We start from the raw sequence: 20,093 nt of genomic DNA, 5'->3' as shown, positions 1-20,093 counted from the left end.
AAATTCTCTGCGCCTCAGTTTCTTCATCTATAAAATGGGAATATTAATAATCCTTATGTCATAGAGCTGTTGTGAGAATCAACTGAAATGATACACAGAGAGCACTTAGAAATGTGCACATAGCAAGAGCTCAATAGAATTTCTTTTGTAGTTGTCATAATTAGTATTCTTAAACCTTAAAAATAAGAACATTAGCATTTACACTTTCTCCTATCTTCCCCATTGCCTGTATTGTTCTTTTTAAATGATTAGAGTTTATAAAATTTATTCTAACTAGATTTTCCATAGTTGTCTCATCTCAGGGGTCTATTTTAATGGATGAAACACTTCCTGACCATCTGCCCTTTCTATGATGGCTTCTTTCCTTCCTGGTTCTCTAGAGCTTTTCAGGAGAGTAGCTTATTCAATAATGGTTCACGAGTGCTCTGTCCCCTGAGTTCCTTCCAGCTTTAGAATGGTCACCTGCTGCCTTTGTACATGAATGACAAGCTAGCAGTTTATAATCTTCTTTAGTCTACATTCTCTTTACCTAAATTCCTTGTAGACGCTACTTGGCCATCTGTCTCACAGTAAATGTCATAGAAAAGTTGGAGAGCACATGATTTCCTCTTGTCGATTGCTTGCACTTTTTGTCTTTGTTGTTAATGTAACATAGATGTTGATAGTTTCCTTATCTTTTTTTGAAGCTAAGTAACTTCACTAGGATATGTCTGTGTTGATCGTTCTTCTTCAATTTTTCCTAAAATGCAAGGTACCCTTTTAAACCAAGGATTGGGGTCTTCCTTTATTTCTATTAAAGCTTTCTTTTTTTATGTCTTTAGACTTGTTGTGGTGGTTCTACTTTCTTCTTCAAGGATCCCAATTACCTGCATGCCAGATATCCTTTGTTATACAGATCTCTCGGGTTTTCCCTGATAACTTCCAGCTCTTTGTTTTTTTCCATTTTATCTTTTTTAATTTCTTTATTTTTTACGTATTTTATTTTTGGCTGTGTTGGGTCTTCATCACCACATGTGGGCTTTCTCTAGTTGTGGCGAGCGGGGGCTACTCTTCCTTGTGGTGTGCGGGCTTCTCATTGTGGTGGCTTCTCTTGCTGCGGAGAACAGGCTCTAGGCACGCAGGCTTCAGTCGTTGCAGCAGGTGGGCTCGGTAGTTGTGGCTCACGGGCTCTAGAGTGCAGGCTCAGTAGTTGTGGTACACGGGCTTAGTTGCTCTGCAGCATGTGGGATCTTCCTGGACCAGGGCTCGAACCTGTGTCCGCTGCATTGGCAGGCAGATTCTTAACCACTGCACCACCAGGGAAGCCGTCTATTGATTTCTTAAAATCATCAATATCAGTATCTTTTCCCAAACGAGACAAGAACCTTTAGTATACCCTCATTCTCTTTAGTCTCTCTGCCTGCCTCTTAAACTCTCTGGATCTTGTTCAGAATGGCAGTATTTGGTTGGCATGTATCTTCTTTCCTCCTTTACTCTGGCCCAAGACTTTTAGACAATAAATATCAGTTCTCATATGTTTTACCGCTGCCTCTGAGGTTTAGTTCTCTTCTCCTCTGCTGTGGTCCTACGTGCCTGAGATTTCTCAGTGGGTTTTCATGTTTATAATTTGGCTAAAGTCCAGGGTTATTTTATTCTTGCCTTTTCTATTTAAAAAAATGTGCCCTCATTTTCTTCTTGCATGCAATGTTGCTGCTGAGAAATCTAATTTAAGTCTGATTGACAGAGGATTTGTTTTTCTCTCTGGAGGCATTTGGAATTCTCTCTTTGCCTTTGGTATTCTTAAATGTCATTACGTGTCCATATGGGGCTTCACCTGGTCAAACCTCAACCCTGTTTGTCACTCTGTGACGCTTTTGCTCTGAGATCTTTCCTTTCTTTCATTCCGATATATGTACTTTTATTATTTCTTCAAATATATTTTTTCTACTTCAGGTTCACCTATTATCCATCTCTTATCTCTTCTATTTTCACCTTTCCTATCTCTTAGCTTTTTTTTTTCCTTTTCCTTTTAATATTTTCTCCTTTTTTCCTGCTGCCATCTAGGACGGTTTTTCATACAGATCAGCTCTATGTCATGCTTTTATTTCCTCTGGAGTAGTCTTCATTTCTACTTTTATAATCCTCATCCGTAACATTTCCACTTGGTTCTGTATTACAACTTCTTGTTACAGCTAAATATTATTAACATTTTCTCGTTTAGAGTATATTTATTTTGTTACTTAAAAATTGGGGTCCACACGTTCCAACAACTTTGCTTCAAATGACATGGTTGAATGGTGGTCAAGGTGTTGTATCTTTTTGGTATCCTTCAGGGTCTGGTTGTTTCTGCCTGGGTATTCATGTTCCCTTGGGGTCTGGGAATGTGTATTGACAAGGGCTAAAGTCTAGGACCTAGCTGGTGTCTCTGCAGAGGATTTAATGAGGTGGCGGGGGAGGGAGCCCCAGGATGGAGAATCACAATGGGTAACCCTCATTTGCTAATACTTGCCAGCCTTGTTGTTCAATGTTCACTTTATATTTTTTATAATTCTTAATTTTTATTTTATTTTTGGCTGCATTGGGTCTTAGTTGTGGCTCACAAGCTCTTTGGTGCAGTACGTGGGCTCCTCTCAAGTTGTGGTGTGTGGGTTTTTTTCTCTCTCTAGCTGTGGCACACGGGCTCCAGAGCACGTGGGCTCTGTAGTTTGCACATGCAGGCTCTCTCATTGAGACGCGCAAGCTCAGCAGTTGCAGCGCGCAGGCTCAGTTGCTCCACGGCATGTGGCATCTTAGTTCCCAGACCAGGGATTGAACCAACATCCCCTGCATTGGAAGGCGGATTCTTTACCACTGGACCACCAGGGAAGTCCCTTAATGTTCACTTTAAACACTCGGAAAGAACAGCCTTGGGATGAGAGAGTGGCCTTAGTTTTTAATCCACCAGCCATGGATCTTAGGGAGGGGAGGACAGGGAAGAGTAGACGCCCTGGGGCAGCTGGTCAACCACCGCTCACCACCCAGGGACAGGGCCTTTGCTCTGTCCTGGTCGTGCCCTACACAGGCACCTGTGGCCTGGCTGCTGCCACTCAAATCATGGCAAAGGAAGGGGGCCATGGTAGCCCCAAGGCAAAATGCAGGAGAGGCAGGCACAGAATGTCAGCTTCTAAGAGGAAACAGTCACATTATATTGCTTAATCCAGGTAGTGGCACATAAGGATGTGCTGTATTGTTTTTCACTATACGGCAAACATATTTCAAAAAAAATCTTTTATATATACTTGGTACTTAGAGAAGAAATACCATCAAAACTCTATGAACAGGTATAAGTAGGATTTATCTTTCAATCAAGCTAAGTAAGGCTTATGGAGTTTCTATCTCATGGGATTGTTTATTTTGTTCCCTACAATGCACGGTTAACACTTGCTAGACAGCTCAGGATTTCAGATTTCTTGGTAGGTTTTTTTAGGACAGACATCATATCATCTTCCCTCAAGACCTACTATACAGACACTTGATCAGTATGCATTAATCTCTTACTAATGGGCAAGGCTGTTCATCTAATAACTAATATCTATTAAGAGCTTAGTATATATCAGGCATTATTCTACACACTAAGAAATACAGCAGTGAACAAAGTCCCTACCTTCATGGAGCTTACATCTAGACAATAAACAAACAGGTAAACATAACTGTCAATGGTGATAAATGACATACAGAGAAGTAAAGCAGAGACAGAGACACAGAGGGCCAGGGACAGGTGAGATGATGCCATCTTAAACAGAGTGGTTAGGAGAGACCTCACCGACAAGGTGACACTGCTTAGGAGGAAATGATGGAGCAGGTCATGCAGATATCAGGGAGAGGGTGTTCTAACAGAGGAAACAACCTGTGCAAAGGCCCTGGGGCAGAAGCATGGCCTGGTGTGATAGGAACAGCAGGACCTGGAAGACATGGGAGAAGTGAGTGGAGGGAGTAGGCTAGGGGATTTCCAGGGCCAGAGGCTGGGGTGCCAGAGGCTGGGGTGCCAGATGCAGGATTTCAGAGACCACGGTGAGGACTTTCATGAGCTGTGAATGACATGCAGAGCCTTGGGAAGGTTTTGAGCAGGAGTCTGACTTAGGTTTTAAAGAGACCACTGTAGCTGCTGTGGAAATGGCCTTGGAACAGCCACTCATCATTGCTCAGTCTTTTCTTTTTCTGTTCTTAGCCCCTCTATTTGGATTAAATGATGACTCAGTTGTTGACAGTAAGCACTAGGGTCTGAGAACACAAAATAACCAACTCCCTATTTCACTGTTTTCATTCAACTGAGAGCTGTTTACTACTCCCTCCACAAACGTCTACACATACAGATCTGAGGCATCACTTGCTCTATTATGCTGTAATTAATTATATGCACACCAGTGCTCCCCATTAAGCCGTGAGCTCCTTTAGAGCAAAGAAATAATGGCACAGGTCTCCATGGTGCTCACAGACAGTTTTTATTAGCCAGAGTCCTGCCTCCTAGGAGATACACAGCCAACCAAGGCACCCAGCTACCATTTTGTTCTTGCTTCAGGGCTGATTCCACGGCTCACCTGGGATGGGGACTTCTGCAAAGCCGCTTCAATGCCTGGTTTCCACAGGTACAGAGAGCTCCATGTGAGGAAAGGCCAGACAGGGCCCTGTCTCCTCTACGCGGGATAGGACACACAAGCCAAATGGGCCATGCGTCGTGGAGCAAAAAGAGAGCCCTGAGCTGCCCCCTGGAGGCCTGGGCCCTTGGGGTTGCTCCTACGAGCCAGGCCATTGGATGGCTGCCTGCCTGCCCTCCCACACTGGCCAATCCCCAGCCTGATTGTATTGTACCCTTTCTGCATTCAGTGTTACACACATGCTGCAGCTGGATGCCTTCCGCTTTCTGGGCTCTATGAGCTTTGGCTGCTGGAGTACAAGGACCAAGCATCTGAATAGAAGGCAAGGTGAGAACGTGTTACCCTGTGCTCTTCTCCAGGCAGCTCCTGGGTCGCACCCACCAGCCCCAGGAGCCGGTGACCAAAGGGAGCTGCTCCGCCCTGGGGTGGGAGGGGCCTGGGAGCAGAGCGCCCCAACTAAGAGTGGACCATCCTGCTGACGGGTCGTTTTTCTGTGAAGAAGCTTTTCAGCAGCAGCACCTGGCTGAAGCTGACCACGAACAGCGCAATCGTCTCACCGACAGACCAGTAAGAGACTCGGCTGTTCAGGTCCTCGGCCCGGGCCCTGTCCTGGGCCTCCCGGAGCCGGTAATGCGTCTGGGAGTCAATCACCGTCTTCAGAGCCTCGTGGATGGTCACACAGGCGGACTCCATCTAGGCAGGAAGAGAAAAGCAGTCACTGTGAACCCTCAGAAAAGAAGAACAGGACCCGGCACACACACAGCAAACGTGATCTTCAACATCCTCGGTAACTTCTCCTGGATGCTAACTGTGTGTCTGTGCTAAGGATGTGACACGGCTGTATTCATAATACGCCTAACTGAGGCTCAGAGAGGTTAAGTAACTTGTTCAGAGTCACACAGTTAGTAGATGGCAGAGTCAGGATTTAAACTCAACTGTCTGAGTCCTGAGCCTATGCTTTCAAATACTGCCCTGTGTTATTTAATACTCACCATACCCCTGACAGGCAGGGATCATTACTCCCAATGTCAAGGAGGACTGACTGATTGCTTACTGCATATACTGATGAGGAAATTGAGGCTCAAAGAGGCTACATGACTTGCCCAAGGTCACACAGCTAATGAATGGCAGGGCGTGAAGTAAACCACAATTGTGTTGGACTCTGAGTTCATTCTATTAAATTCGCAGCCTACACTTCTATGTATACACAGAAACACATGAAGACATACATTTCTCATGTACATAGAACCACACTCACATACAAACATGTGCAAAGACAGACATGTGTGCACATGAATGTGCACACACACATGCATATACTCACACGTAACGCACACTACTTCACAACTTCTTTACCTGCTAAAATATTACGTGTACCATGCCGGATTCTGAATACATCCCACCCCCACTACCAAGGTCCCCTGCTCCAATCCCAGGAAGCTGTGAATGTGATGAGCTGCCACTCCTGTGATTATGTTATATGTCACAGCTGACCTTAAGAGAGGGGGACCATCCAGTGGGCCTGACCGAATCACAGGAGCCCTTCGGAGCAGGGAGCTTTCTCCAGCTGGTGGCTGAAGGAGACGTCAGAGAGGCTGGATTCAAAGGAATTCAGTGCCCCGTTGCTGGCTCTCAAGATAGAGGTCACATGCAAGGACCAGAAAAAGGCCTCTAGGAGTGGACAGCACAACAGCCAACAAGGAAACAGGAACCTCAGTCCTACAGCTGCAAGGAACTAAATTCTGCCAACCACCTGAATGAGTGTGAGAGCAGACTCCTCCCCAGAGCCTCCAGAGAAGAGGCCAATGCAACCTGATTTCAGCCTTGAGACCCTGAGCAGAGAACCCAACTGAGCTGGCCCATGCTTAGAGCCCACAGAACTGTGAGATAATGAATGCCTGTTGTTTTCAGCCATTAGTAGTAATTATTGACTCAGCAATAGAAAACTAAGATACTATGCCTGTGAAAGAACATGTGTTCTTACTCACAGGCAACCTCTAAAGCAATCATTTTATCCAAAACCCAGCAAATTCTATCCCAACAATAAGTTCTTGTGCTACGGAAGTTCATAAGCATCCCACAGATGTTTGTTTCCCAAATTCCAAAGGTGAACTACTTATAAAGCTCAACGTAAGAAGCTAGAAGGGACCAAACCATTGTGTCACCACCTTGACGGACCCCCGTGAAACCCTCATTTCTCTCACAAATTGAACAGTTTCTGGACGCCAAAGGGGAGACTATGACCAAAAAAAGATGTTGCCCTTACTTGCTTCATAGATATCCTTGATTCTGGGCCATTCAAGGAGCTAAACTAGACTACGTAAGGAGAGAAAAGCTCCCCTTCAGCCTCTGTGTTGACAAGGCAGCATCTTCTGTCTGACAACTGGTTTACCGCCTAGGGATGTGGGTTTCCCCTGCACATGTTGGCTGACCCCCTCATTCTGATCTATAGGGAAGAAGTGGTGAAATGTCACGTGGAGGGAAAACTGACAAGGTCACTGTGTACGAGATGGAATTAGTGGCCCTCGACTAGGCATCGGGTCAAGGGGCAGAATCCATTGTAAAGAACAAGAACAAGGCCGTTTGTGCGTCACTTTTTCCCCCAAGGGGAACCCTGATCCTGCTTTCTCAGTGACACCTGCGTGTCCTATTTTTGGGCTATATTACGGTCTTCTCTTGCGACTGGAGGTAGCATGGGGCTTCTTCACCTTCCCCACATTTGGTAGGTAGGGTGTAGAGGGATACCTTGGAGATACTGCTGGTGTGTTTCCAGACCACCACAATAAAGCAAATGTCACAATAAAGTGAGTCACAGGGATTTTTTGGTTTCCCAGTGCATATAAAAGTTACGTTTACACTATACTGTAGTGCATTAAGACTGTAATAGCATTATGTCTAAAAAAAAAAAATCAATGTACATACCTTAATTAGAAAATACTTTATTGCTGAAAAAGATGCTAACCATCATCTGACAACACAGGGTTGCCCAAAACCTTCAACTGTAAAAAATACAGCACCTGTGAAGTGCAGTAGAACAAGATATGTCTGTACCTACAGATGTGTGATGTTGAGAAATGGACAAATGATCCTGAGAAGGGTTCCTGACATCAAGAAGTTGATTCCAAAGGGGACTCCTAAGTGACAACTGACTTCAGATGCCAGCCACCAGAGGAGACCTCTCAGGGTACAGACCTCTGTACTGGAGACGACGGTGGCATTGCCCCTCCTCGCTCTCCTGGTAATGCTTCCAGAGTTGATGAAGGCATGTCAACTGTCACAGAGGAAGGAAGGGGACTAAACTGTGAAGGAACCAGGAAAGAGGTCACAGAGTGGAGTCAGGCTTAACCTACGCAAACCTGTGTCCAAGTGGAACCAAGGTATGGCATTTGTAGACGCTTCCCTACTGTGCCCTTCCAGTCACTCCCTGTGACCATGACACAGGAAGGTTTGGTAAGGCCATTCGTTCTATATTTATAGCACCCTGGTGATCTTCGGAAGACCACGGTTATTGGGGGAACTCAGGAGAGACACCTCTCAAAATGACACTACAGGAATTCCAAATCATACTCGGTTTTCTCTGATAGCCCAAACTACACTAATTCATTCTTTCAAATGTTTATTTATTAAGTGCCTACTCGCCTTCCAGACATTGTGCGGGGCCCTAGGAACTGAGAGATGAAATGAGTCAGACACAGTCCTGGGTCCCAAGAAGGTCATAATTTATAGAATGTTATCAGCTTCCTGCAATGCCAAAAGAGCTAACAACAGAGGGGTGAGCGGAGCTGTAGGAACACCTCAGAGAAAGCTGCTAATCCTGCCAGAGATGGAGGCGTACCTGACACAGGGAAGAGATAAACTGAACCTTGACAGATGGGCAGCATGTCACCAGGCAGAGGATGAGGGGAAGGCATTCCACGCAGGAAAAGCATGGCAGGGCTACCCTGGTGGCACAATGGTTAAGTATCTGCCTGCCAAGGCAGCGGACACGGGTTCGAGCCCTGGTCGGGGAAGATCCCACATGCTGCGGAGCAACTAGGCCCGTGCACCACAACTACTGAGCCTGTGCTCTACAGCCCGTGAGCCACAACTACTGAGCCTGCGTGCCACAACTACTGAAGCCTGTGTGCCTAGAGCCTGTGCTCCGCAACAAGAGAAGCCACCGCAATGAGAAGCCCGCGCACCACAAGGAAGAATAGCTCCCGCTCACCACAACTAGAGAAAGCCCTCGCACAGCAACGAAGACCCAACGCGGCCAAAAATAAATAAATAAAATAAATTTATTTTTTAAAAAAAGGAAAGAAAAGCATGGCAAAGAGCACATGCAGAGCCCAGTATGTGCAGCCCATCGGGGATATGTGGGAAGGAAGTCACGGGTAGGTGGAAGCTCACGGTAAAGGCCTTGAGAGTCAAGACTTTAACACGAAGCTCTGTGAGCAGAAGATTGGCAAGGCAAGGATCCCACTTTAAGAGAACTTCCCTGCCAGCCATGATGCAGAGGCGGACTGGTGGTGGGGAAACCACTTTGGTGGCTGCAGTTCTGCTGGGAAGAAAAGACGAGGCCCTCAATTAAGAAGGTCACCAAGTGGGGTAAGAAGAGCGGATCTGGGAGCGATTCAGGGGACTCGGAAACAAAGTAGAGAAGATCATTCTTGAAATTAGTGGGATGAACAGAGATACACATATACGTGTGTATACATGCACACGCATGCCCGTGTGTCTGTGCATGCATATGCATGTGTACACACAGACATACATACACACATGTTTAGAATGTATAAATACACAGAGGCTTTGTTTTTAAACACTAGGGAAGGGCTCACTGGTTTTCCAGGCTAGAATTCCACCCTCCGTGTTTATTTCCATCACAAGCTCATTCAGAAACTCAAAATGTACATTACACTCACTTGAACTGGGAGCTCCTGGGACCCCTGAGCCCTAGCCCAGGCATTCAGCAGTATAGGCTGGTACCTCCAGCCTCCTCCCAGGGTCCAGAATCACTGGAGAAGGAGTGGGGGTGGGGGTGGGGGGGAGAGAAACGGAGGAGGACACAGAAACCACGGGTGCCGACACCCCGGGCAGAGGACACATCAGATATGCCACGCAAGGCATCACTTCAAAGACGTGGATCAGATGTCATCAGCCAGAGACCAGCACTGCGCTTCTATGAAGAGGGCCTGAGGTCTTTACAGGAACCACCTCAGATCTGATCAGTGACAGGGAAGGAAGCCAGTTTTCAGGAGGTAACAGAGCAGGAGGTGGTACTCTACGGCTTTCCTGGCGTCTAAAACCAGGAGACACCTTTAGAACCTGGCACGGGCCTCACAGGAGACCCCAGGGCCACACATCACCAAGATTCACAGACACCTGGAAGCATCCCCTTACCGTAAAAACATGCTACTTCCCTGTCCACTGGGATCTGCTGTTGGCGTTAGTCTAAGATACCACTTCAGCTTGTTCCCACAAAATTTCAGTTAGGCAACCCAGCCGGCCTGCTTCCTACCCAGCAGGAAGCCAGCAGAGGCCCTTCTGTTGCAAAGAGCCCTGTTCTCCCAGGGCCATGGGTCCCCAGCTCTCCTGCAGTGCGAACTTCACCCCGCTGAGACCTCCAGCCCTGGCTGGTTCAAAGTGTCCGGGCACCTCACGGGGATTGTGGGCACCACTCCATCATGACAGGTGGTCTCTGGAGACACCCTGACCTGTCTCCCTCCCAGGACCATCCCTTTCCTCCATCCCATGCCCACATCCCATCCCGTCTCTACCCCCTGCTGATGCCCAGGTCTTCACTCTGTAACCAGCAGCAAATTCCTGCAGCCTCACCTCATCAGGACCACCACGGATAGAAGCACTTGGCTCTTTTTTATTTTATTTTATTTTTTGGCCGCGCAGCACATGGGATCTTAGTTCCCCCAACCAGGGATCGAACTCGCACCCCCTGCAATGGAAGCGCAGAGTCTTAACCACTGGACTGCCAGGGAAGTCCGCACTTGATTCTTTAAATTCTTCAAGAGCTCAAAGGCAGCGTCGCAGGAGCTGGCCTCAGAGTAGAGTTAGGAAAACCTTTCATCTTCCCTCGATCACCACTGAGGCAGCCCCGGACCTTGGACCTCTGTCAGGAACCTTCAGCCTCCGCTAGGATCTGCCCAGACTCTCAGGACGCCCAGGGCACCTCAAGGTTGGCCTCCCTCAGCAGCATCTCTAGCCCATGTCCTCTGCCAGGAGCCTGGTCGTGCTGCAACTCAGGCCGAAGACAAGTCCCTCTGGCCTGGAGCCCTGGCCCGGGACGTGGTCACTCTGGATCCTATTCTTTCACCCTGGGGCTGCTGCTGGTGCCAGAACACACAGCCTCTGGCCCAGCACTGAGCCGGAGGAAGCCTCAGGGGAAGAGAGGAGACAGCTGCAGGTAGAAAGGGGATCCATGCCAAGCAAAATAGGATCAGGGCCGGTGAGGAAAGTAAAGTGATGCCCTGAACACCTGCACCTGCTGTTCTCCCCACCCAGGAGGCCTCTCCTCCTCCCGTGCCAGACACACTCCCAGGCAAGCACCCAGAGTGTCGCTTTAAGCTAAAACTCTCCCTGTGAAGACTTCCCTGACCCTCCTGGAAGAGTCAATTGGTCCATCCCCTGACAACCCTCACCCTTAAATCTCAGCTCTGATCAGAGCATCCTGGAGCTCCGTGGTTTACAGGGTCGCATTCCACACAGGGCTCCTGACAGCTGGGACAGCGCCCTCTGACCTCATACTCCCACCACCCAGTACAGTGTGCAGACTGAGCACGGGCCCACCACAGGCGAGGGGGAGCTGTCTGAGACAGGCACAGACCAGGCAGGGGGGTCAGAAGTACAGAAGGAGAAGGAAACAGCTCTTTTGTGGCTGGGCAGAAGGAAGGATGAGGTTCCCAGATGCAGAAGAGGGGAAGTGCAATCACTCCTTCCTGCAACAAAACCAAACTCTAATTCTAAGGCTCCAGGAAAGAACGTCTCTAGTGCACTAATCCACAAAGCCTTTTCTCTACTGGTTTCTTTTCCACTGCTTAGAGAGAGAAATCCTTCAGCTCAGCTTCTGGAGACTCATAAAATCTTCAAAACAGAAGCTATTTCATCAACGACCAACGAGAGGACAGGTTATGAAAGATCCTACACAGAAGACACACCCTGGGCTGGAACTTCTATCAGCAGTCATGCCGCTAAGTTCAAACGCACTGCTGTCCAGTGGAACTGTCCATGCGTGGGCACCAGCCACTTGTGACTACTGAACACTAGAAATGTTGGTACAGAGCAAACAAGGAAGGGAATTTTTAATTTAATTTTAATTAAATGTCAACAGCCATATGTAGATAGCTGTTACTGACCGGACAGTGCAGTGCTAACCTCCAAGTGCTCAGAGAACGAGCCCATGGTCAAAGCCACAGAGGAATGGAGCCTGTGGTCACCTTGGAGGGCAGCCCAGAAGGTAATCTGGCATTGCTGGAGACTCAGATGCTCCGGCTTTGGGTGTGGAACAGGTGCAGCCACAGAAGGTCATTCCTGTCTCGCAGGTTTCCCTGGGTCCTGCCCCTCAGTCATTTGATAACTATTTGGTGAGCTCTTATTCGGTGCCACACCCCAGGCACTGGGGCGCTGGGGATTCAGGGGTAATACAGAGTCCTAGCCTCAGAGCCTGCATATGGGAGGGAGGGAAAAGCTTAAATAGCAGGAGGGAAGACTGAGGGAGGAGGCTGGGGTCGGATTATAGTTAACTGTGACAGCCATGGGTGACAGAGATGACTATCCGTCCTCCAAAAGTGTCACCGTTTCTCTTCCAGATTGTGAAGTTTGTTGCTAGGAGTTGACTGCCCAACTGAACTGATTGCCGCCTTCGTTTCATCCAGTCTATCCACAGGACTATTCCTCAACAATGAGATATGAGTGGGTGTGATGGCATCACTTCTGGGCCAGGGCTTTTAAGAAGCAGATGGGACTTTATCATTCCTTCTTTTGGTGGCTAGAAACAGAGGACTCTGAAGCCCTAAGGGACATCAGAAAGATGACAAGAAAGAAGGAGCCTGGCTTCCTGAGTCACTCCATGGAGGAAAGTCCTCCACCCCTATCCCCACTCTCTGGATTATTATTTGAGTGAGAAAAAAAAAAAAACTTTCATTGTGCTAAGCCATTGATATTTGGGGTTTATTTGTTATAGCAGCCAGCCGTTGTTACCCTGACGAATATATACCACACAAAGGAGGACCGGTCTTTCTCATGCAGATACATCGTATCAGCAGAGAGGCATATGCTATGCGTACTTTGAAAGTGGTGCTGTGTCAAAGACTAAATGGGAACGCAGGAATACCAGAGGAAAGCATGGCAGGGATCCAGTTAAAGAATGGAGAGGAAGACCAAAAGGAGAACACAGGGTCTTGTAGGACTGGATGTGAACAGAGGGGCAGAGTCAATACTGAGACTTCAGACTGGAGCTGGAGAGCTGGTGACTGTTCATCAGGCAACACCGGCACAGACAAGGAGGAGCAGGCTGGGGGGGAGGGGGTTCATCTCAGCCTGTTAGCGTCCACTCACCTGGGTGAGAGCCGTGACTCTGTTGCCCATGTCTGGGAGAATGGGGGGCTCGTCGCCCACTTGAAAGTCAAAGTAGACGGTCTTGTGAGAGAAGGTGGAAAACTCATTACTGAAGCAAAACTGATAAACGCCCTTGACCTCAGCCTGGTGTGTGAAGCTGTCATACTGCTTCTTAGTTTCCCTGTAGATGGTGTTCCCCAGGGGGTCCTCCACATAGCAGTCAACGTCGTAGTGGCCTCCAGTGATGACCTGACAACCACAAAAGACACCCACAGTCTGCTGTTACCAGAGAGGCAAACACCACTTACCAAAGGCCGACCAGGCACTGTGATTACATGTCACAAACATTTTTTTCATTTAATCTTCATAGCCTTCTAAAGGCTGACACTCCCCAATTTACAGAGGATGACACTGAGGCTGAGAGAGTTGAAGTTAACTGGCCATGGTCATGCCGCTTGAAAGTGACAGAGCTAAGACTTGAATCCATGTCTGCCTGATTCCAAAAGTTTTGCTCTGCAAGAGTGCCAAGAGCCTAATCCTCCCCATTTTACAGAAGAGGTAACTGAGGCTCCGAGGTTAAGTAAACTGCTGAACGTGTCTGGTAAACGTTAATATTATTGCTGATGGAATGCAAGGGGAAAGCAAACATAGACTGAAGCCTTCACAGAATCAGTGATTACCAGAGGTGGGAGAGCCCTCGGGAATCATTAGTTCAAACTCTCAACACAGGAAAGATAAGACCTGCAAAGGGCAAAAATCACAGAGGTGGTCGATGACTATAACTAAGGTCCATCAAAGAACACAGTCAGTGGCCTCTATCTGCTTCCAAATATTAAAATTTCCTTTTGTTCAGATGGAAGAATTTGCTTTGTGATTAGTGAGCTTCCTAATGCTGGAGGTGTGTAAACTTATGCTGAACCTGCTGTAACAGGGGTTCCTGACCTGGCAGGGACCAGATGACCTCTCAGCCCCCTCCATCCTCACAACGATCATGTTTTGGTGACTGTATCTAGGTTACCCCTGTTAACCCAGCTGCAATTTCCACACTGTCCACGGACATGCGAAAGTGGCAACATCAGTGACTCGGAGGTCATCACACATTGTGCTGTCCCCAAGCACACACCTCTTTTAGTGGCTTTGGTCAGAGAGGGCCCACCACATGGCCTGCCCCTACTCCTGCTTCCTGTGCCAACTCATCTCTGTGATGCCTGTCAGTATGTGTCCACAAGCAGACGCGGGTCTGGGTATAATTCCCACTCAGCTCCCTACTCTTAGATCTGCTCACTAAACCTTAGGGGCAGATCTCTCACTCAAGACCTGCTCCCCTGAACTGTGAGCCATGAAATCTCTCAAAGGAGCCAGGACTGCAGGAGCTAGGAGCTTTTCTGAGCCATATGGCAGCAGCCACAACATCACTCCTTGGAAACACTGCCAGGGCTCAAAGCCTGCGCTGACACCTCCTTTCCAAAGCGCCATTTCTCATCACTTGCCGCGCTCACCCCAACTTGACTTCAAACACTGGAGAGAGGGAAAAATAATGCCAAGGACCCATTTCCTCTCGCTGCCATTTTTCAGTACAGGCGGGGACAAACTGGTCCAAAAAACTTGGGACAGAGAGCCTGTGTCCAGCTAATCAGACATGGCATTCCTTAGAGTCAAGGGGCCTGCAGGTCATTGAGGACAACTCCCCAGGATGCAGGACCCGCCCCCGGGCATCCGCAGCCAGGTAGCGCACCTGCGGCGCTACCTCCCGCCCTGGGTAGTCGGGCCTGTCTCGAGTGGGCTCTGACTTCCTCGCGGGGAAGTCAGCTGGTCTCTGGTCATTCCCGCCCCATTCAGCCTCTTTGGCTAATTCCAGCCACTCCAGCCTGGCGCGCACCAGTGACCAATGGAGACCTGGAAGGGGGAGAGGAGGCGCTGCCGGGCGCCAGGGCCTCACCTGGTAATCCAGGGAGAACTTCACGCCCTGCTCCACGTCCTCGTGGAAGCACTGCTTGGCGTTGTCAGGTAGCTCGAAGGTGAGCTCCGCGCCCCGCGGCCGCTCCGCCTGCAGCAGCAGCAGCAGAAGGGGCAGCGCGCAGGCGGAGCGCGAGGCCACGCTGCCCATGATGCTCCCGGTCCAGTCCGGTGGGCCGCGGCTCGGGCGTGCGCTCCTCGCGGATGGGACGGTGGCTGGGGGACCAGGGATAAGGTGCAGGGGCATACGTGGCGCTTGCGGGGCGCTGCGCTTCCGGGAGGGCGGGAGGCTCAGTGCGCAGCCGCGCGCTCGGGGGTGGTCCCGGGACCGAGGCCAGAGAGCGCCGCGGCCTCCCCCCGCCCCTTCTGCCCGCGGCGCCTGCGCGCTGGCTGGGCTGGCGAAGGGGACACGCCCCTTCCCCCGCCCCGCGCTGTTCTGCTGGGGCGTCTCGACGAAGGTGAGGCGGGACGCCCATCCCCAGCGCGCACCTCCCCGGAAGGGCCCTCTGCCAACATCCCCGATAGACGTTTTCTGCATCTTCTGGGACCCGCAGGCTTGAGGATTACCCGGAATTGGCCCAGGTCCACGCAGTCCATCCTCTCTGGCTGCAGCAGCACGAAGCCCATGGGGTTTTACAAGGTACAGGCTCTGCTTCTGACTGGCTCTGTAACTTGTCTCACGCTTCTCTGGAGAATCAGTCTCCTGGTCTAGAACTGGGGGTGCCCAAACCCACTATCCACAATAGCAAGGAAGGTTAGAGGAAAGATATGCAAAGTCTGGGGACCCAATTAACACCCCCTTTCTCATTCCCATCCCCTTCCCAAGGTGAAAAAGTATGCCACGGGGCAGGGGGGGTTGATTGGTGAGAGTAAGTGAAACCCCACAATTACATCTGTTCTGGGGAAAACCGGCAGGCGTGCTCACACACAAAGCTTCCTGAAGCTTCCTGAAGATACGAATACAGGTCCCTCACTCAGGGATTTCAGGTATCTCTTGGTTGTCTGTATAAGTTGAAGGTTCTTCTGGGACAAAACAATCTTTTTTTTTTCCCCTTTGACTTCTCGAAAGCGCTGAAAGCAGATAAATTAATTTACTGTCTTATCTATTACCATTGACCTAAGAAGATATTTTGTATAATCATTACTATAGCGTTTTATATTCACTATGATCAGGTAAAGACAAAGAAAAAAACGATTGTAGTCTCGCTACTCAGTAAAGAATTTTTTTCAGAACATCATTAGGTGAGGTGTATCTTGATTTTAGCAAAGAATTTTACTGCCTATATAGGTCTCCACGTGGATAAGACCGAAGTGTCCTGTCACTTAAAAAGCTTTTGCACAGCAAAGGAAATCATAAACATGATGAAAAGACAACCCTCCGAATGGGAGAAAATATTTGCAAATGAAGCAACTGACAAAGGATTAATCTCCAAAATATACAAGAAAAAACCCAATCCAAAAATGGGCAGAAGACCTAAATAGACATTTCTCCAAAGAAGAGATACAGATTGCCAACAAACACATGAAAGAATGCTCAACATCACTAATCATTAGAGAAATGCAAATCAAATCTACAATGAGGTGTCACCTCACACCAGTCAGAATGGCCATCATCAAAAAATCTACAAACAATAAATGCTGGAGAGGGAGTGGGGAAAAGGGAATCTTCTTGCACTGTTGGTGGGAATGTAAATTGATACAGCCACTATGGAGAACAGTATGAAGGTTCCTTAAAAAACTAAAAATAGAACTACCATACGACCCAGCAATCCCACTACTGGGCATATACGCTGAGAAAACGATAATTCAAAAAGAGTCATGTACTAAAATGTTCATTGCAGCTCTATTTACAATACCCAGGACATGGAAGCAACCTAAGTGTCCATCGACAGATGAATGGATAAAGAAGTGGCACATATATACAATGAAATATTACTTAGCCATAAAAAGAAATGAAATTGAGTTATTTGTAGTGAGGTGGATGGGCCTAGAGTCTATCATACAGAGTGAAGTAAGTGAGAAAGAGAAAAACAAATACCGTTTGCTAACACATATATATAGAATCTAAAAAAAAAAAAAAAAACTGGTTCTGAAGTACCTAGGGGCAGCACAGGAATAAAGACACAGATGTAGAGAATGAACTTGAGGACATGGGGAGTGGGAAGGGTAAGCTGGGACAAAATGAGAGAGTGGCATGGACATATATATACTACCAAATGTAAAATAGATAGCTAGTGGGAAGCAGCCTCATGGCTCAGGGAGATCAGCTCGGTGCTTGTGTCCACCTAGAGGGGTGGGATAGGGAGGGTGGGAGGGAGATGCAAGAGGGGAGAGATATTGGGATATATGTATATGTATAGCTGATTCACTTTGCTATAAAGCAGAATCTAACACACCATTGTAAAGCAATTATACTCCAATAAAAATTCTGATCTCTATGTCTGTGAGTCTGTTTCTGTTTTATAGACAGGTTCATTTGTGCTATATTATAGATTCCACATCTAAGTGATATCATATGATATTTGTCTTTATCTTTCTGACTTTCTTCACTTAGTATGCTAATCTCTAGTTACATCCATGTTGCTGCAAATGGCATTATTTCATTGTTTTTTATGGCTGAGTAGTATTCCATTGTATATACGTACCACATATTCTTTATCCCTTCATCTGTTGAGGGACATTTAGGTTGTTTCCATATTTTGGCTGTTGTGAATAGTGCTGCTGTGAATGTAGGGGTGCATGTATCGTTTTGAATTATAGTTTTGTCTGGGTATATACCCAGGAGTGGCATTGCTGGATCATATGGTAATTCTATTTTTAGTTTTCTGAGGAACCTCCATACTGTTTTCCGTAGTGGCTGTACCAACTTACATTCCCACCAACAGTGTAGGAGGGTTACCTTTTATCCACACCTTCTCCAGAATTTGTTATTTGTAGACTTTTTAATGATGGCCATTCTGACTGGTGTGAGGTGGTACCTCATTGTAGGAATACTAAACACTTTAAGTTTTATAAATGAAGGATAAAAAAGATGAAGATATGAATTTTTAGAGTAACAATTCATGTTTCTGCATTGGGAGACTTAATCTTTTAAAATGTTAATTTGCACTGAAATAACTAAATGTCAAAGAATCCCAGTCATAATCTCAGAACATTTTTAACATTTAATAAAATGATTTTACGAAATAATTTGTCCAATGAGAATTGAGAATGAATGTGACTCACCATTTGTGAAAGTGAGTTAAAACCCTACAGTAATTAAAATAGATGCTCTGATATGGAACAGAAAGACAAATACACCAATGGAGTGTAATACAATGGAACAGAATGGGGTGGAATGAAGTGGGATGGGATGAAATGAGGGAGTTTAGAAACAGACTCAAGAATTTTAAAAGCAGGAATTTAGCATGTTACAAGGATATTTTAAATCAGTGAATGATATCAAGATACTTTTAGCTTCAAGTAAATTTTTTAAACTCCAACTAGATTAAATGATATATAACCTATATTAAATAGACTATAGAATTCTAAAATATACTACTCATATCATATATATCAAAAAATATACCATTGAATATAGCAGAAAGTTCAGAGGTGAATTCAGCTTCAGGCATAGTGTGATAAGGGCTCCAGTCCATTTCCCTGCTTTTCTCTTGGCTACTCCCTCCTCTGCATGTTGGCTTTATTCTTAGGCTCTATTATTTTATTGTCACAAAAAGGTTGTCAAACCAAACAAACAAGCTTGAGCAACATGTTTATTTAGTCATGTCTATCAGAAGGAAGAGAACTATTTCCTTCACTCATGACCTGTATGTCCTTTCCTTCAGTACAATTGGGCCAACTTAGGTCATGTGCCCATATCTGGATCTAAGCCACTGACAAGGGGAAAGTCATGTACTGATCGGCTTAGGCTGGATCCTTTAGCCAATCACTGATAAGGAGAATGGGGATCGTCATAATTAACTCAGACCAATCAGGGCTTCCCTTGGAGCTCGGGATGAAGTCAAAAGGGCTGCAAGGATACGGGGTGACAGACTACATACACAAAATCAGGATCTAATGGGAAGGAGAAGCGAGGATCAAACTGGGTAGGCAACAATATCCAACTGAAGCAAAGAAAGGATTAAGTACTGATTAAATTGTAATGGGATAATTTAAAAATGTATTTAGACCCTTACCTCTCACCCCATGAGAATTCATTTTTGCCCTAGGTCAGGAGTGTCTGTGATTCTGGGTCCATCATCCCAGAGGAGGCAGAGGACTCCAGAAGGGACAGCCAGGTGGGCTTCTTTCATCAGGCTATTTGGACTGGTTCACACTGGCAAGACCTTGTCCATGAAAAATCTAATCAATAGTCAATCTAAGAAAAAATGGGAAATTTTATTCGAGCCAATCTGAGTATTATAACCCAGGGGACAGTCTCTCCAAGAGTTCTGAGAACAGTTCCAAAGAGGTAAAGGAGGAAGCTAGCCAAAATGTGATTTTGGCAAAGGGGGTACCTGCAGTCAGGCACACATCTTTCTCAGTAGAAGGTTGCTGCGAGTCACAGTAGCAGACATCTTGGTTAATGGTTTCAGTGCTTTTCTAAGTATGGGAAGATCTAAGAATCCAGGTTCATAAAAAATTTCTGCTAAAGATACTATCTGAGGGCCGGTTCTGTCAATTTTCCCAGAGCACAGAGTGCCTCATCCTGACCTTCGCCCTGAATTCCTTTCAGGGTGTGTCGTAGGTCAGCAACTGCAGTGGTGAATGACTTGATTCTTGCAGAACTAGAGATGCTGGGCAACAGTCCTTATTTGACAGTCCCTTCCCTTTTACTCTTTTTTTTTTTTTTTTGCGGTACGCGGGCCTCTCACTGTTGTGGCCTCTCCCGTGGCGGAGCACAGGCTCCGGACGCGCAGGCTCAGCGGCCATGGCTCACGGGCGCAGCTGCTCCGTGGCACGCGGGATCTTCCAGGACCGGGGCACGAACCT

The 20,093-nt window shown here is 47.2% G+C and overlaps 1 protein-coding gene and 1 long non-coding RNA gene across 2 annotated transcripts in view; one reads left to right on the top strand and one right to left on the bottom strand.

Annotated features, from left to right (window-relative positions):
- Positions 1-4,444: 4,444 nt before the first annotated feature.
- On the bottom strand, positions 4,445-15,672 carry TMED3 (transmembrane p24 trafficking protein 3). The gene is made up of 3 exons (XM_004278339.4): positions 15,103-15,672; positions 13,164-13,412; positions 4,445-5,306 (listed from the first exon to the last, which is right to left on the bottom strand). The coding sequence occupies exons 1-3, from the start codon at positions 15,655-15,657 to the stop codon at positions 5,070-5,072; spliced, it is 1,041 nt and encodes a 346-aa protein (XP_004278387.3). The 5' UTR covers positions 15,658-15,672; the 3' UTR covers positions 4,445-5,069.
- LOC117196013 (uncharacterized) overlaps positions 15,643-20,093 on the top strand; it is a 67,114-nt gene continuing 62,663 nt past the window's right edge. The window contains exon 1 of the long non-coding RNA XR_007474924.1: positions 15,643-15,759. This is a non-coding gene — a long non-coding RNA (uncharacterized LOC117196013). The remainder of the gene's footprint in view (positions 15,760-20,093) is intronic.

The sequence above is a fragment of the Orcinus orca genome, chromosome 2 (genome assembly GCF_937001465.1).
Source record: "Orcinus orca chromosome 2, mOrcOrc1.1, whole genome shotgun sequence".
Lineage (NCBI taxonomy): Eukaryota > Metazoa > Chordata > Mammalia > Artiodactyla > Delphinidae > Orcinus > Orcinus orca.
This window is presented reverse-complemented; position numbering and strand designations above follow the sequence as displayed.